Here is a 17,691-nt window from a genome sequence, read left to right as displayed (position 1 = left end):
TTCTTACCCTCACGCTAGCTTAAAAGCGGGGTAAATCAGAGAAATACTGCAGAAGAGGCAGCCACATCATCAGGCTACGCTAACCAAGGTGTTGCAATTAGCAAAACCGAAAAAAAACCACCCAACAACCCCAAAACAACAACAACAACAAAAAGACTTGTGGGAGTCATTCAAATTCAGTTGAACGATGGAAGGAACTCCAGAGGGACCACAATATATTCTTCTTCCTGCGTCTTGCTGTCATGGTCCCGGCTATTTGTCCTCCTGCAAGTCAGTGGGACGCAAGCCAGACTCCTCAAACCCTGAAGCCACGCTCCCCACGGGTGGTTTTGGTGACAGTTTCATCAGGGGTTGAGTCACGAATTTCAGGTTTAGCAACTGTGACCAACCAACCCGCAAAGCCTCCACCCTGTTACTCTGCCACTGTCTAAGGAAATGGCATCTTGGCCAGAAGATCCCATGGGTTTTTTCCACACATGCTCAAAGCGGAGCGCTCCCACAGCTTGTTGCCTAATTCCTGACCGCTGCTTCTGCGAGACATCTCTTTTCCCTGGGCCCTTCCCACCTATACGTGCTACGTGTCGGCTTTAAACTTTGCAAACAATACAGGTGGGAAAAACCAGAACAGACTGCAAGAAGCTCGCTTTCCTCTTTGAAGGCACCTGCGCTTTCTTGGTAACGCGGTGAGCTGATGAAAAGCCAAGAGGCCAGTCTATAGGGAACACACGAGCGCTATACGTAGCACGTTGAATCCGCTTTCGCTGCGTACCACCATATGGACCAGAATCTCAGCGGCATCAAACGTTTACCTAAACTCCATTAATGTCTTCTCCAAGCCAATATTTATAGCATACACACCAGTAGCTGCTGTCAGAGTGTGTATAAATGTTAAACTGAACTGTTAAAGAAACATAATGACAGATGTAGAGATGCTGAAGAGTGCAATCTATTCTAATTTATGATAATTTATTTCCATCATCTGGAGTCCTATTCAGAAGAGAAAGCTGAATGCATCCCAAAGCGCATCACGGGGTGGAGTGTAAAAATCCCCAGAAAAAAAATAATCTCTTTTAAACCAAGCAAGAGTACTCTTGTCCTAACACCCAGGACATGCTTAGCAATCTCTCTGTGCAGAAGTAATACAGATGTGGGGTACTCGAGCCCTGCCTCCCGGCAGCCCAGTGACAGGCAGGTTTTGTTGCAAGTTGGGAATAGCTGGGAACTGTCTGTCCCGTGAGAGATGTTTGATCATTGCTGAGTCACTACTTTTTAGGGACTAAGCCGCACAAAAAAAACAACATTTATAAGCTCTGTCAGAGCCTCTTCAGCTGCATTAACAACCAACACTGCACCCATGGGCGGCCAGCGCTAATGAGCACATAAACAAAAGGATGGAAAATTATTTAAAAAAGAAAAGTGAACTATACCACGGTGTGTTCTATGGCAGAAAAAGCTTCTCTGTGTCACTGCTCAGCAAGGCAAGCTGTGCTGGATGGGATGTGCCGTGAGACCTGAGCTCCCCCTCAGCCTCCTGTTGCTGTCATTCTGCTGTGAAAACATGATGGAGGGGATGAAAAAAGGAAAAGGGAGGCAAAAAAAAAAAAAAGCAAAAAAAAAAAAGCAAGCAGTGACCGCACTTGGTCCCCGCAGTGGGGAATGCCACTGGGACACAGAGGACCGCAGGCAAGGAGCTCATTTTCACAGCATCACCCCTCCCCGGGAAGGACCATAACGGGCTCCGTGGCGGCAGGAGGCTTTCTGCCACGTGGCACAGCCAGCGTCCCCTGCATATGCTGGCCCGCTGCGAAGCCAGCTCCTGCTGCCTGCCAGGGCCCGGCAATCTGGCCCGGCACAGATTTTGTGCTGGAACGGGCGGCCTCTCCGCAGAGCCGCCTGCCACGAGCGACAGGCTGCAAGGGCAGAGCAGGAGCACCCGTGGAGCCAACGCAGCAAAACAAGGAGGTTCCCCAACGCGCTGCGACCAGTCTCTGCTCCGTGGGCTGTGCTGCCTCCCTGCAGCTCTGAAAAACTCCACGTTTGACTGAAAAGAAGCGCTAGGCACACAATATAAACATAGACCACAATATAAACATAGGCTCCAACACCGATATGCACACGCCGTCTTAAAAGTCAGATGGAAAAAATTTCCGCCAAGACATTTTCTGCATTTTAGGCTTGTTTGTCTTTTTCCAAAAAAGTTGCCATCTTCCCTCCAAAAACACTGACTCTTCTTTGCAAGTCCCAACGCTAAGAGCTTGCAGTATCTACCCTGGGAACACGACTGCTTTGCCTCCAAGGAGTTTGGGCTGGCCCCTCGCGCTGCCCCTGCTCTGTAAATCAGGCTCCATGGCCAGGCTACACCGCCCCCATGTGCGGGAGGGTCACACTTGATGGGATCCATCACTGACTCCTCCAGCAGGAACAAGCCTGGGATATCGCAGGGGGATGCTCCGGGATGCAGAGAGGAGAAGGAAAATATGACCAAACCACTGTTTCTTTACAGAAATATTTTGAGCTGAAATAGCGTAGCTTCGGGCAAAAACGTTTCTTCATACACAATCTCGCCAGAATGCCAAAGTTTCCAATGGAAATTTAGATGAAAAAATTATTCCTCCCCCAAGGAAATGAAATTCCTTTTTCCAAATCAGCTCTACCAATGACTCTTTCACGCAGCGATGACGACTGCTTCCCTGGCATTTAGGTACAGCCCAAATTGCAAAGGACAAATACTCCACACGCTCCTCAGCCACTTGCCCCAGGTTATAAAAAAAAAAAAACACAAGGGAGCTCACTCTCATACCTTTCCTGTGAAAACACTGCACACTTCCAGCTCGCTTACCTCCTCCATCACCACCGAGGCCCAGCCATCATCGGCACAGGGGAAATGTGCAACCACGTCTTTATTTGAAGACTTTTTTCCATGCACCCGTGGTGGAGCTGCTTGCCTACATGCTGCTCGCTATCCACGTTTTGCACGGCTGTGCAGAAAGCCAGCAGCCTCCAAAATGCTCTCAAACCAGCCGCTTGGCTGGGACTCATCAATAGACGTGGCCAGTCAAAGCCATACAGCATCGCTTCAGCTGCCTGAACGAGGGATGAAACTTTATTAATTATCCCACTTGAAACTGACTCTGTTTTGCAACAAAAAAAAAATCTCAGCTCCCAGCCTCAACCCTCTCAATGAGTAATTCCATCAAGGGAACTCTTCTTGCAGCACCATTCACAGAAGGAGATTAAAAATGGGGAGAGAATACGCTGGGAAAGAAGCTCTATTGAGCCATACTCATGAATAATCTCCCTGTCCGCACGCCTTTGCTCACTGATTGGAAAAGTCAGTTTGCGATGCACTCGGTGCTTGGCAGCACGCGGCTTCCGCACTTTTATCCACACTCAAATGCATCCTTGCGTCTGCGTGCAGGATTCCAACAAAATGCTGCTGCGACACAACAGCAGACACCATGTATATCAGCTCGCTGAGATCAAAGGCGCACAGCAGCAAAGAATTTAATTAAAATGTTAAAATTAAACAGGAAGGCATCCATTGTTTAATTTTTTGGCAGGCGTGTTCCGTCAAACCGGGACCTAATTCCACTCCAGCACGCTGACTGCCCTTGGAGATGGCAATCAGGAGAGCTCTGCCGGATTTATCGGCTGCTGGATTTGGCGGTGGGGGAATCCCACGCTTGCTTTAGTTTTGCAAGGAGAGGTTTTCAAGCACAGTCTCTAAAAAAGCACTTGGAGAAACTGCTCAACTCCAAAGGATAATTACTGCAATACACATATTCTGCAGTGATAATCCCATTTCCAGCGTCAAACCTAACCCCACTGGGCTGGGCACGATATCTACCCACGGGCATCATTTCCCCTTACAGTCCCAACAGGGAGCTGTGACCTTGCCACGTCCAACAGCTCCCAGCCACGACTCTTTCCGTACAAAGGTTGTTTTAAATGGGGTAAAAAACTGATGCAGAGCAGTGCTTTTTGTGTGTGTAACATCGCCTCGGTGCGAGGAGTAGCAGGGGGACGCAACTACGTGGGTTCAAACTCAAACACAGCGTTGTTTTGCTTCAAGCGTACCTCCAGCACGCAGCCAGGGAGAAGATTATTCTGAAGACAGTTCAAACAAGGCTCAGGTTTGCTTGTTCAAGAACTGCAAGATATTTTCCGGCATCCTGGGGTATTTTGACTTGGATGCTGAAGGCAGCCATAGGCCATAATACCGCCCACATCAGGGAGGCTGAACCAAGAAGCCGGTTGCCTCCTTGGTTTTTGGGAACCTGACAAAAAAGATTTTGCTACTTCGATAGTATTATTTGGGGAGCCACCTAATACCAGGAAGATTGGCAAATGCCATGTCAAACATGGAGCCCCAATACAAGCACCCAACATGCAAGTGCCAAAGGCTTTGAGCTGAGGTTTATCACTTCAAGCCAAAGATATTTTGGATTTGCATCACCTGAGAAACAACACAGGAGGGCAGAGCATTAACATCAGGAAAAGCGAAGACTGAGGACAGATACGGTACACTTCTTTTTGAAATTCAAACAGCTACTGAAGAGCTGTTACTATAAATTACTTCCCGACGTATCAGTGCTCTTGCCCGTGTTGGTAGCATTTCTTTCTGAGATCTTCTGGGCAGAATTTCCTCCTCAATACTTCAGGTGCATGAGTACTTCTAGTGAATATTCAGCCAGGCTGTTCGCGGTAGGCCCTGGTATTTCTCATGGAATAAAGATCAAGTGACAGGTTGGGCGTTTTGCAAGACAGTCAAATCAGATGTATTTCTGACAGTGGGTCTGGGACCGCAACCTCTCGTCTGAAAATGGATAACCCTTCATTGAAATCTTCCTGCTTCACAGTTTTCCTCCTGCTTCCTTAGCACAGAGAAAGAGAAGACTACCTCCTCCCTGCACACCTCAGTGCTCGGGATGCTTGTTGGGATCTCCTTAGCATAGAGACACCCCCAATCCTCCAGCAAAAGCCCCCTGTGTGGGCTGTCACGGTCTCTGACCACTCTGAAAATACCCTCTCTAACTCCTGCCTTGCGATGACACCACCAAACTGGGGCTGGGACATCTGCATCAGCGCTTATCTGGGAACAGGAGCCCACAGGGCTCCCCGCCGGCTTTTACCCCAAGCTCCAGGCTGCGGCACTCTGCTCCCCACGGCGTTAACCCAGCAGCTCCCGCAGGCTCTCGCACAGCCTTCGCCCCAGATGCTAAGGCATTCTGGAACAGGCACAGACAGAACAGCTTGTTCAGGGAAACACATTAATCTACCCATTAGATCATCACAAAGAAAGGAAAGGTAAAACAATAAAGGGCAATGAGCACATTACTTCAGCCTTTCTCGGCCTTTTTTTCCTGGATCGTGCATGTACCCCGCTGCTTTTAAGGACCAAAGTTGGCATGAGGCTGGTGACACCCTCCTGCTTTCCTCTCCCCACTGAGGACCGTAACGCTGCTTCACGCCACAGATGGCTGCTCATCTGGAAACCCCCCTCTCCTGAGGGGCCACGTCAGTCTAATCCTCTGCTGATCCTCCTCCCCTCGCAGCACGACGAAAATACTCAACCGTGGCGGTAACCAAGCTGGGCGACGCAAGACTCCCTCTTCCCTCCCTCTCGCCACAACCCACCCCTCCGCCTGACCGACGCGAGTTCTCCCCTCACCGTGCATTTCAGCCCAGGTTGGAGCATTTTCCAAATGCAGGCAAATACTACATGCAAAAAAACTCCTGGGCTGTGCGCCGATGGACGTGCCCGCATCCATAGGCTGCTGATGAGGCAACGCCTAGTATTTTTTTTGTTTATATAAAAAGTACTTAGAGAATACTTCCTTACTTAACTGAATGCCATTACCAAACCTTTTCAATGCCATAATTTGTATCTACAATAATAATCACTAAAACCTAAATCATTTTATGCGATTTAAGCATTTCCTTAAGAACGGGCAGCAATATTAGCTTTCCTAACAGAGTGAATTATTCTGACTAGGAAAACACTGCTTCCAAAGACAAACCCAAGAAGTCTCTACGATGGCCAGAAGACAAAAACATTGCAAATTAAACAAAGCAAAAGCTTACAGTGTGCCTATATTCAGTATTCTTTTGCTTTTGCCAAAAAGCAAGCAAGCTGTCACCTTAGCAACTATGTCACACTTTGCAGTACATACGCCACTTTGAACAAACACCTTAAAAGCGGCACCTCCGCACTCCACATTCCTCTCCACAACATTCTTTGCAGCACTTTGCAGATCCCCCCGAGGGTGAAAGCCATTAAGACCCCTTTGGCCAGTTGGCAGACCGGACAGCCAGACCGTTTTCCACACTATAGCCCAGGACCATAATACTACTTAACCGCTTTTATTCGGTGCCGAAGGAGAAGGCTGCGCTTGCAGAGGTGTGGCGAGAGCACTCTGCCGCCCATGGCCGGCCCTGTGCAGGGTCCAGCCGTACCTGCTCCCAGCCTCAGGAGGAGGTCCTCCCTGCTGGAGCAGAGCGGAGACTCCACCAGCAACCGGGAGGTCTCCTGCCCCTTGGGATCGCACGTAGTGCCATGAATCCAGGTTAACTCAGGGACCGCAGGATCCAAATGATGAAAGGGTTTTATCGCCAGCACCTTCCAAGCCTGTCCTCCCCCGACTGCAACATCTGAATCCAGAGATGTCAACACGCAGGGCTTTTACCCGGGGCTCCAATTATGCAGATGCTGATTTACAGGAGTGATGACAGAAACATCTCCCTCATAAAAATTGGCAGAGACGTTAACCGTGTATATCTAATGGCAGAACCCTCTATCTCCATGCATCTTCTTGCTAGTTTGAAAGTCAGATCATTTTTGTTCTTCCTTTCATAGAAACCTGGTTTGCATATATAATCAAATTTAGCATTAATGAGTCTCTCTCTCCTCATCTTCTATTCCTAACGCTTCAAACAGCTACATTCGGATAACGTCAGCAGATTCTGCCATCCAGAAGGTTGCTTACCAGGAGGAGATGTTACCAATTTCACCCAGGGACTTCCACGGAAGCAGGACATAACTCCAAAAACTCCTGCCTCCTGGAGCACTCTATCTCAACCATAAGCGCTAATCCTACATAACTCGATTATACCAGGTCCCACTCTGGGCTGCTTGAGTAACATCACGATTTAAATGAATTGTTAGGTGACATTTTAAAATCAACTCTTCCACGACCACAACATGAGCCTAAGAGGAAAATGGCAGGCACTTTTCAGATGAAGGCATCGTTTATTTGCAATGCGGTCAGGCATCACTGACCTTTTCTCCTTCCCTCCTTGCCTGTACCAGCATTTGTACCATTTTAACACCAACTTTTCAATGGGACAAGATTATTACAGTTCTCAGTTCCCAACAAGATACAAACCCAGATACACATATATGTGAACGGCGCGCAGAACAGCCAGCTCTCTGCAGGCTGAAAAACCACGGGATCACAAGACACATTTTCTTCTCTTTCACTTGTGTTCTGGGTTTTCTGTCTTCAGGGCTTCCATCCTTCTTCTGCTACCCTTATCCAAAAGGGTGTGGTTTATCAAAGCCAAAGGCTTCAGAATCACAAGACTCCCAGAAGCTGAGACTTTAAGACCACAAGGTAAAATACCACATAGGCACCGTTACCGCTTCTGCTGCCTTTATCCCAGTCCCGCTGACACAGTGACATATGGCTTTCACATCTGTCTTCAGAGAGACTACAGAAACTTCTCACATCTTTCCTATCGCACACAACACAGCCTGATGCCTAATGGCAAAACCCACCCCCCAGTTCTTCCTAATAAACATAACTTGCCCAACAGAATTCCCTTCCTGCAGATTACCGATGACCCGATACGCGTTCAGAAGTCGCACATCCAATGGCAGGGACGGATAAAGCCTGTTCGCAGGGCTCAGGTCTCCTGGACACTCACATCCCGGTGTTTCACTGTGGCAATTTTTGTCTGTTCAGAGCTGCAGTGTATTTTGCATGCATTATGCTAAGCTGCCTATAAAAAAATCATCCAATTAATGACAGCTTACAGAGAAGGGCTAGTTACACGGTAATTACCTTTCTAATATTAAAATACCATAGAAATGGATTTACATTTTTTGATTAAGTGGCACATGCTTTATTGACCTGACACTACACATACAAGACCTTTGAGGTAGTAACTGGGCCCAGGTTTTCAAGAACAACTAGGTACCTACATCCCAGACATCAAAAAAAATTGACAATGTGTGTTTTACATGTGTTTGTGTATCTCGCACATCAAGGTGGATGGCCCCAGCACTGAATGCAGCATCTGATCCTGGCATCGCATAAGCAACATCAGCAGGCGGAAAGAAATATTATTTTTATTAAGGTTTTTCTTTCAATATGAGGGTGAAGAAGATCAAACACTCAACTCTTCCAGCTCTGCATCCACGAGGAATGTTAAGGTCACCCTGCTCCATGACCTAAAGTCTCTGCCCATGCCATAGTAGACAGCAGCAAAAACCAAACAAGCACAAGCAAACGTGATGAGGACTCTCAAGCAACTATAAAATATCTCAGGCCCACAATACACTTTACAGAGCAAACTACTAATCACACATGCCTCACACGAGCATCACCTTCCTAATTTTTTTTTCATTTATTTACAGCATCTCAAGATATCTAGGCTTTTCTAGGACACACTTGAAAGCACGCAGCTACTTACGTCCATCCATATGCATGCAAATATAATCCAACAAAAGCGCTCCATGGCCAGACGAGAAATCAGCATTGGGACAAAGGACAAGACTTATTATCAACCTTTGGAGATTCAGATTCTCTTTGCCTTTCAAAGACACATCTGTTTGCAAGGCAAGGGGTGCTAACCCTTTCAGAAGCTACACGATCCAAGCAAGCTTGACTCCTGCCAGGCTGGCAAGAGCCTGGCCTTTTTCCTGGCTCACCAGTCAAATGCCCACATTGCGAAGGCACGGAAGCAAAGCAGGGTTAGTTTGGTCCATGTACACACAGATTTTTTTGAAACTGCCTTGCAATTCCTTTGTCCAATTTCCACCAGAGACAAATGGGGATTTGTTGTCCAAATGCCCTGAACTGCTTTGGAAATGGTTGGCACATCCCATGAAGATGCTCGTAAGCACAGTCATGATCTGCAGACATGCAAGGCCTGGAATGTATTTTTTATGCACAAAGACAAGAATTCAAACAACTCCTCAGACACATTTGGGTTCACTGAACATCCTAATGTCCAACTCCGAGTTGTCCTATCAAGAAAAGCCCCGGTGTCCACCAGATTTGTCCTGCAACATAAATGACTCACATCTGGCCTGAAAGAAGCAGCACTGGCTTAGACACAGCTACTTGTACGGTCTTTGCGCCCAACATACCCGCTCTGCTATGCCCGTACCAGCCTGGACAGGGCTGCAAGCTGGTGGAGCTGGGAGTATTTTAAAACAACACAGTATCTTAAAACAACAACCTGCAAAAAACGGTTTCAAACTGAAGGAGGGGAGGTATTAGGAAGAAATTCTTCACTATGAGGGTGGTGAGCCCCTGGCCCAGGTTGCCCAGAGAAGCTGTGGCTGCCCCATCCCTGGAGGTGTTCAAGGCCAGGCTGGACGGGGCTTTGAGCAACCTGGGCTGGTGGGAGGTGTCCCTGCCCAGGGCAGGGGGGTGGAACTGGATGATCTTTAAGGTCCCTTCCAACACAAACCATTCTGTGATTCTATGAAATAATCAGCAAGGCAACCACAGCACCTCCCAACTTGCAAAAGGGTGGAGTTTCTGCATCTCTGCTCCTTATCAAGGATTACAAGGAAAGGTGTTACGGACAGCACCGCAGCTCATGTTATTTTACACAGAAACCGGACAAATGTCAGGTTGCTTTGGGTCTGTTCGTGACAAATCACTGCGAGGAAGCAGCAGAAGTAATTAAAAACCTCAGCCTAGTGATACAAAGTTTCCAGTTTTACAAAAATATTTTTGCCGGTAACCACCTGAACATACATGAGATAGTTCACATACACGAGATGATAGTTCACATACACATCCCACTGCGATGCGCACAGCCCCGCTTTTCATTTGATTTGCTTTTGGAGGGCTCCGGAGAGGCAACGACTGCGGGAAAAAATACACCACAACTAACAAACTTGCTTGTCTTGCTTCCTTTTGGTGGACCCCAATAAAAGCAGTGCAAACACACCCACAGATCCACGGGACTGAAATTAATCCAGGCAGACAAATGAACATTTTCTCCTCTTTCATCTTTCCTTATTCGTTATTGTCAGGTGCGTGCGTAGGAGAGTCACTTCTCAAGTGAAGTTGTAACAGTGTTTGTGACGTTGCAACCGGTTGTAGTGCCACGGTAGATTAGCATGAGAAATAAGATTCAGAAGGACGCCCTCTTCTCATGCAAAGATCTGTGGAGGAACAGCCAAGGGAATAAAGAGGAGCAAGAACAAACTCGGCTTTTAAACAGCTTGTCCCTGCCCCCAGCACACGCCATGAAGCAAGAGTTAACTCAAAGCTGGGAACACCCAGGGCCTGTCTTGTACAGCTGTGTGCAGTTTTCCAAGCCCAGATTTGTGATCCGCATACTCCCAAATACAAAATCTATTACCAAGGTAGAGTTCAAAAAATCAAGCAAGTCTTGCTTAATTGCTAGAAATCACTCTCCACCCCCCCCCCGCAACTTTCCTGGGCCTGAGCCAATGTTGTCTCTTAATGCCTTCTAAATGCAATTTCTTGGCTGAAAATAAGATTACAAAGTACGCGAGAAATACAAATGAAAACACATTACGGTGCTGTGAATATTCAGGAGAATCAGTCTTAGCTCAGCACCTTCTTTCCAGGTGCTAGATAATAGTCAAAGTAGAAGATGGCAGACCAGATAAACTCCGTGCTCCACAAGACAGAGGTCCACGCCTGAGCCAGACCAGAGGTAAGCTGGAACTTGCACACCTACAGATTGCTTCTGCAACAGTTACAGTTTCACACCTGAGAAACCTACCGCCATCCCAGGTATCTCCAGACTTGCAAAGATTTGCGCTCGTTTATACACAAATTTCAGCAGCACCATTGTACAAGAGGTTGATTAGCAAAGACGCGCTGACCCCTGAGCCACCGTGGGCCTACCCAAATCGCCCAAAAGATGAGAGTGCAAATTCAGGGCTGGACTGCCTGGACCAGCTGAGGACGTTTTTCGTCTATACCATCATCTCCACCCTCCCAGCCCTTCTGAGGAACCCCCCCACCTCTGCCATCTGTGCTGCAACACCACAAAGGCTCCCGCCAGGCAGGAGAACCACCCAACGCCCAGAATGGGTGCCTCACCAGCTGGGCTATGACCTTTACTTCTTTGAAGACGCAATCTAGGACTCAAGTGGGAGGTGTTAGGAGGTGCCATGAGTAGCATATGGGCTGTAGTACACAAACAACGGGGCAGAAATGCCAGCTTTCCCTCTTCTTAGACTGCAGAAAGGGCTTTCCCCACCTCTGTGCCCTACCTGCTTGCTTTTCACACTAGAAATCCAAAACTTGGCCTTCTGGGAAATACGCATAAAAAAAAGCCTAAGTTTTCCAAAAGCAGAAGCTTACACCTCCCTTTCAGAGGACAAATAAGCCAAAAGAAGGCAACATTAAAGTTACACGCACTTGCTTTCCCAAACCCTAGAACTCTGTAAAACAGGGTGATCTGATTCAGCTCGACGTCACTCACACGATACTGATCCCACCCTCCAACAGGTGATTCCTGTAAAACTCTGAAAAACTCAACAGCCTTAAAAAGAGCAGGTTTAATAAATTCCACTGTCACCAGCACTTTTGGCATTAAAAAAAAAAAAGCCCTACTCACACATCATTTAACACCCGAAATGAAACAGCTGTAAATCCAGCAATTAGCGGTGTAATTTGACTGTTCTGATCAAGCGCACCGAGGGCTGTGAGGCTGCCAGGGAACGTGGAAGCAGCCACAGAATCTGCTAGAGCATTTGGGTTTTTTTAAAGTTTAAAATGATAATTAGGCTGAAAAAATGAGTCCGAAGGAGAGGTGGACACTTAGCTGAATGAGATGGTGGAGAGAGGTGGATAGCAGTTGGTAGGGATGGCGAGAGGAGGACGAAGATGGGAGCAATAAGATGAAGTGAAGAGAGCTGGAATTTGGGTAATCAAAAAAAGTATATTAATATAATAAAAAATGTTTATTAAAAAAAAAGAAGTCTGCCCCACTCTGAGATATCACACACTAAAATACACTTAATTTTACTTACACATACACATCAAAAGGGGGGAAAAAGTAATTTCTCGGACCATTTTAAATGTTAACACACTCTGCACCCTTCTCCCACGTTCCCTTATTGCCAAGGACTGACACATCTCGGCCGCGTCAGAAGAGCTCTGTTTACATACAGCCGCATGTGCATTTATATATATACACAACCAGGCAACGTGCAGATCGAGCTGCCAGAGGAGTTCTACGTGCAGCTTTCAACCATGACAAAAGCAGCTTTTGCATTCGGCTGTTGGAAGAAGTTACAGACCTAGGAAAGAGCCAAGAGGAAAGAGTTCCCGCTTGCTGTCCTGAAGACAACAGCATCCTCGAGGGCACAGTCCAAGCCTTTCCCAACCACGACCAGACCCGGCTTCACCAGGCAGACAGTCAAGCAACCACGCTCCCAGCAGCTATTTGCCATAGAAATAGCTTTGCTCCGCATTCTTCTGCTTTGTGGCGAGCACTGAAGAGTGGGTGAAGCACCCCCCAGACCGGTGTCCAAGGCTCAACCGCTGGGTGTCTTGCCTTCTCCTTGGGGTAAGAGCAGCAGCGCCCAGTGGGTCTGTGGGAGCTCTGGGCCAGGAACACAACGGACCTTGTCCACCCTCAGCATGCAGGTCACCCTGCTCCGGGGCCACCTCGTCCCAAGCCCACGGCATCGCCACATCCCCATCACCCAGCTCCGCAGGACCTTCGAGGCGCCCAGCAAAGGTGAAGAGCTGCTGGCCACGGGCAGGGCCGGGGTCCGGGGCGAGCAGCTGCCCCCAGCACGCCAAAACACCCCCTGGCAAACACCCCGCGGCCGGCGGGTGCGAACATGTGGATAAACCCACCCGCGGGGGGATGCGCCCCCCAAAATCTGTGGCTTACATAATTCCCCAGCCAGTCGGTGTTAGGGGAATGTGATTAATCCTCCATGACATGTTCTGAACTTTCCGTTCAGAGAGGCTCCCTCCTCCCGCAGACCTACTGGCGATGAATGTCATTTGACCTGCAGACTTCACTACGAATGAGCATCAGAGCAACAAACAGTGACATTGCTCCGCAAACCAATTATCTGCCTCCTTCCCCGCTCGGCCCAGAGACAAGTTTGCTAAACGCATAATGAGGATTTTTATTCCCCCCCACCTCCTTTTTTAAAAATAAATAAATAAATTGGTTTACATCCAGCACAAGGATGGGGGGGGGAGCACTCGCGCACCCAGCCCGCCCCGCCGGCCACATCGCTGTCCGAGTCCCCAGCCGCAGCCCCTCGCCCCCAGCCCCCGCCGCTGTCCCAGCCCGGCTCCCACCTGTTCCGCGGGGCGCAGCGCCCGGCGCGCACTTTGGGGACATCCCCCCCTCCATCCCCCTCCTCCTCATCATCATCCTCCCCAGCCCACCCGCCGCCGGACCCCCCCCCCGGCACTCACCCACTCGAGCACCCTGAGGAAGGCCAGCGGCTCCTTCACTACGCGGAAAGTGCCCGCGGAGGCGAGCTACGAGCAGAGAGAGGAAGTCAGCTCCGCGCCCGCTCCGCGCTGCGCCCCCCTGCCCCCCTTCCCTTCCCTTCCCGTCCCGTCCCGTTCCCCGCCCGCAGGGGGTTCCGCGTACCTGATCCACCGCCTCCATGGCGGCGCAGCCCCGCGGAGCGGTGCGGAGCGGTGCGGAGCGGAGCCGCCCGCCAGCCGGGGATGCGCGGCGCCGGCGCTGCCCCCGCGCAGGCCGGGCGGAGCAGCCGGGCGGGGCCCCGCGCCCCCCGCACCGCCCCGCGGAGCCGCCCCGCGCCCGCGCAGCGCCGCGGCCGCCCGCCCGCTTAATTACTATTAAGATATATTATTTTTTTTAAATAATTTTTATTTCGGGACAGGAAGGGAGAGGAAGGCGTCGGGGAAATTTTAAAAAAAAAAAAAGAAGAAAACAAACCGCCGCCCACCCCCCACCCCTCCCCTTCGCCTGGAAGAAACTGTTAAATATTTTCGAGGGTGGCCCCGCGCCGCAGCGTGTCCTGCTTTCCCCTCTCGCCGCCCGCCCGGGGAGGGGGGAACTCGCCCCCGGCCCCCGCGGCAGCAGGGCTGCGGCTCCGCTCGCCCGCTGCCGGAGCGCTGCCTCCCGCCTGCCGTTGTAGCATTTCCTTGACAGCAGAACAGCGTTTTCTGCCCGGCGTTGCCACCGTTCTGGCCTCGTTTCCCAACGTAGCCTTCCGAATGATAATCCGTCCTGGGTGGCACAGCCCGGCAGGAGCAGCAGTTCCCCGTGTCGGGCCACGCTGGTGCCGCCCGCGCTCACCGACAGCGTTTCCAGTTCCTTGTGGCGTTAAAACATCTCCATGAGGGTTTACTGATAAGCCAGGTTCTGCCCCAGCAAAGCGCCGAGGGCATCGCCTGATTTAACAGCACATATCCGGAAAGTAGATTTAGGCCCCGATTCTGCAAATATTTGCATACTCGCCTAACTGCCACCCTGACACCCATTGGGCCAGCAGAAGGACACCAGTGCTCAAATAGGATTTGGGCCCTAAGTAGGTCAGCGACTGCGATATCTGCCTAAAAAATACCTGAAGCTTTTACACCTTGTAAGGCATCAGCCACCTGCAAAAGTTTAAGAAGTCAATCAGTTTTGCTCAGACTAAAGCTCTAGTTTTAAAAAAAAATAATCCAAATGTATTCTTGGAGTAAACAAGACGCATGTGGTGATTTTCTGAAGGTTTCATTGGAATTTGAGGTGAAGAATTATGTGTCAAAGTCATGGATATGCAACAAATCTAGCTGAAGTCTGTCATAGCAACAGGACTGGGTCCATTTTTATTCTTTTACTTTAATCATCTTTTTTTACCTCATCGAAACCAGCTTTGAGTTCAGAATTACAATTACATTTCATTTTTTCAAGGAAAAACAACCCAACAGTTATTGTATTTTGTGCTTTCCTTTCCTTTTGCTCTAGGAGAAAAAACAGGAAAGGAAAACGGAACACTTTTCCTTACAAAATGTTGTCAAGTAAGCTTTTTGAAATTTATTTAAATAACAATCTCTAAGAAAAACAAAACCCTTCTCAGCAATTTGCGTAACTGCCTGCTGGTGGCCTAGTGCCATGGGAGGCAGAGTCCCTTCACAGAGGCATAGGGACCGAGCATCCCTAAGTCTCCACAAAGACACAAGCAGGCAGGGAAACAAAATTTGCCCTCTGACTTTCAGCCGCAGCTTCCCCCACTGGTGCAGAGATGCAGGGCCAGGTCACCGCGAGCCACCTGCCGTCGGCTCTCACGCCCGAGGAAGAAATTAGCCGAGTCCCCGAGAAGAGCAGGGTGACCATGCTCCCTCCCGCAGAGATTCCCAGCTCTGGCGCCTCAGGTACCAGCCATAGTTAGTCCAGCGCAAGTAACCACTCAAGTTCCTGTCTGGGGGGAAGTTTCATTGCTTGTGGTTTTCCGTGACTCTCATGTGCTGTTTCCTTTAATGGGTTTCTTTCATGGAGAGACTTACAGCTGTAGATGTATTGAAGCCGTTCAGAAGCCTCCTGAGAGACTAAAAAAAAAAAAAAGAAAAGCAAACTGAAACATTTAGTAAAGGCATAACTGAGCAGTAGACTGGGGAAATGTGGAGGATCTGTTTTTCTTAATTTTATTAGTAGAATATTCTGGAAAAAAACCCATATACCTAATCTCCATTGACTGCCGTGGAGAACTGGAAGCCTAATTCACTCACCCTGTTATTAATTACCTCCTATTACAGTCCTGAGATTTTTAGTAGCACTTGAACTTCAGGTTTCAAAAATTGCCAAAGGCAGAAAAACAAAGGCAAATATTCTTAAGCCCCTCATGACCGGCAGGTTGGGCCCTCTTGAAGACTGGACGGTTTCCCCACTGCCCTGTAGCTCAGCATACTTGGGCTTGCAGCAGCTACCGGAGCTCCTCCCTCATGCTGTGTTTTCCATTCCCTTTCTACCATCCCAGCTGTGTTTTGGCTTCAGCGCTCGGCCATCCCCACCTCAGCTCCCCCTCTGGCTGGAAATCCTTGCAGAACCATGGCAGCAACCCGATTTTATAGTCAGTGCTTGGTGCTTCTTCTAGCCATGATTAAGTCTCCCAGATGGCCATTAGCATTTGTACTCCAATGTGGCAGCGCATCTCTCTCGACTTTCGCAGCTGCTCTCTTTACACACGGTCCCAGTTAGCTCAGAAGAAAGAGCATCTCCTCCTCGGTTCTTGAGCCTCCTAGAACAAACCTTGCTCTGCAAATGACATTAGAGATTGACACCGCATAATAAAGCACACTCTGAAACGTATATTTAAACTATCAGAGATGATATGTCTGCAATTATTGGAGATACAGCAAGGACCTGTGCACCAAAGTACTAAATTGCATGCACTGTTCTCACACCTGCGTGACTGTGCTTGATAGGCATCAACCAAAATACGTCATAGAGGTGCAGTTACAAATCTCCAGGATGAATGAGAAGTAGTCTGGGGAGACCAGAAGTGTTTCACAGGGACGAGACCTCGCACCATGAGCATGCTCCCCGAAGACAGGAGGCTCCCAACCTTCCCTTTGCTCAGAGAGGGTCCACCAGTGCTGGAGGGGAAGCAGCAATGCCGGTCCCGCATCACTGTTGGGAGACAAAGTCCTGTACGCTATTGCTTTAGTGCTCTTCCCTTTTCACTTTGGGAAAATAAATTTAATTGGCACAAATCCTGATACGGCAAGCTTAAAAGGTGAAGTCCTCAAGCTTGTCCAGCTACAGGCAGTGATTTCTTCCCTGTTTCTAGGAAGAACATACCCTGATTTTTCATCTGGGTACAGAGAGTGGGAAGCTTCCCTGATTAATGGCAAGTGTAAGAACTACATCTGTTAGATGCTCTATATCAGTCGTAAAAGCAACAAGAGGTGCATACTTCTCACTCTTACCTTGGAAATGTTTTCTTCCCAGAGCTTTACCAGAAAATCCATGTTAGACTTCTTCTGACCTGCCTGAACCTGTATTTTGGCAAATAATTTCCTACTGCGTCCTCCAAAGCACCAAATCAACTAAATTCAGCCCTTTTTGCTGCACACCCGTGGAGGGCAGACCCCGCTGTGCTGGAAAGCATCGGATCAACACCAGCAGCAGATCAACGGGAGCCCGGCTGTGCCAGCACCACTCCTTAGCACATGGCTCGGGGTCAGGTTGTCCCCGTGGGAATGGAGAAAGGGTCATTGCAAGAAGGGGACACTAACTTTGGGGATGGCAGTGATGCTGCCCCCGCCCGGGGCTGCCCGCCGTGATAAGAGCCATGACAACCTCGAGGGACTGAAAGAGGACACCGGGGATTTGTCTTTGCTTGGGACATCTTTGGTTTAAATCTTACTTCCATGTGCTAATGAGGTAAGGAATGATCTCTGGTTCTGCTAGACTGGACATTAAATGTAAGCCAGACATACTTACATACATATATATGCGCATGCATACCTATAAAAAAAA

The 17,691-nt window shown here is 49.0% G+C and overlaps 1 protein-coding gene across 1 annotated transcript in view; it reads right to left on the bottom strand.

The window, feature by feature from the left end:
* Positions 1-13,998, bottom strand: part of SYNPR (synaptoporin) — a 110,508-nt gene extending 96,510 nt beyond the window's left edge. The window contains exons 1-2 of the mRNA XM_074602647.1: positions 13,849-13,998; positions 13,668-13,733 (exon numbers count right to left, since the gene is read on the bottom strand). Of these exons, the coding sequence (XP_074458748.1) occupies positions 13,668-13,733; positions 13,849-13,866 (84 nt within the window). The 5' untranslated portion in view covers positions 13,867-13,998. The remainder of the gene's footprint in view (positions 1-13,667; positions 13,734-13,848) is intronic.
* Positions 13,999-17,691: the final 3,693 nt, after the last annotated feature.

The sequence above is a fragment of the Larus michahellis genome, chromosome 10 (genome assembly GCF_964199755.1).
Source record: "Larus michahellis chromosome 10, bLarMic1.1, whole genome shotgun sequence".
NCBI lineage: Eukaryota > Metazoa > Chordata > Aves > Charadriiformes > Laridae > Larus > Larus michahellis.
The sequence above is the reverse complement of the archived record's forward strand: the minus strand, read 5'-3'. Positions and strand labels throughout refer to the sequence as shown.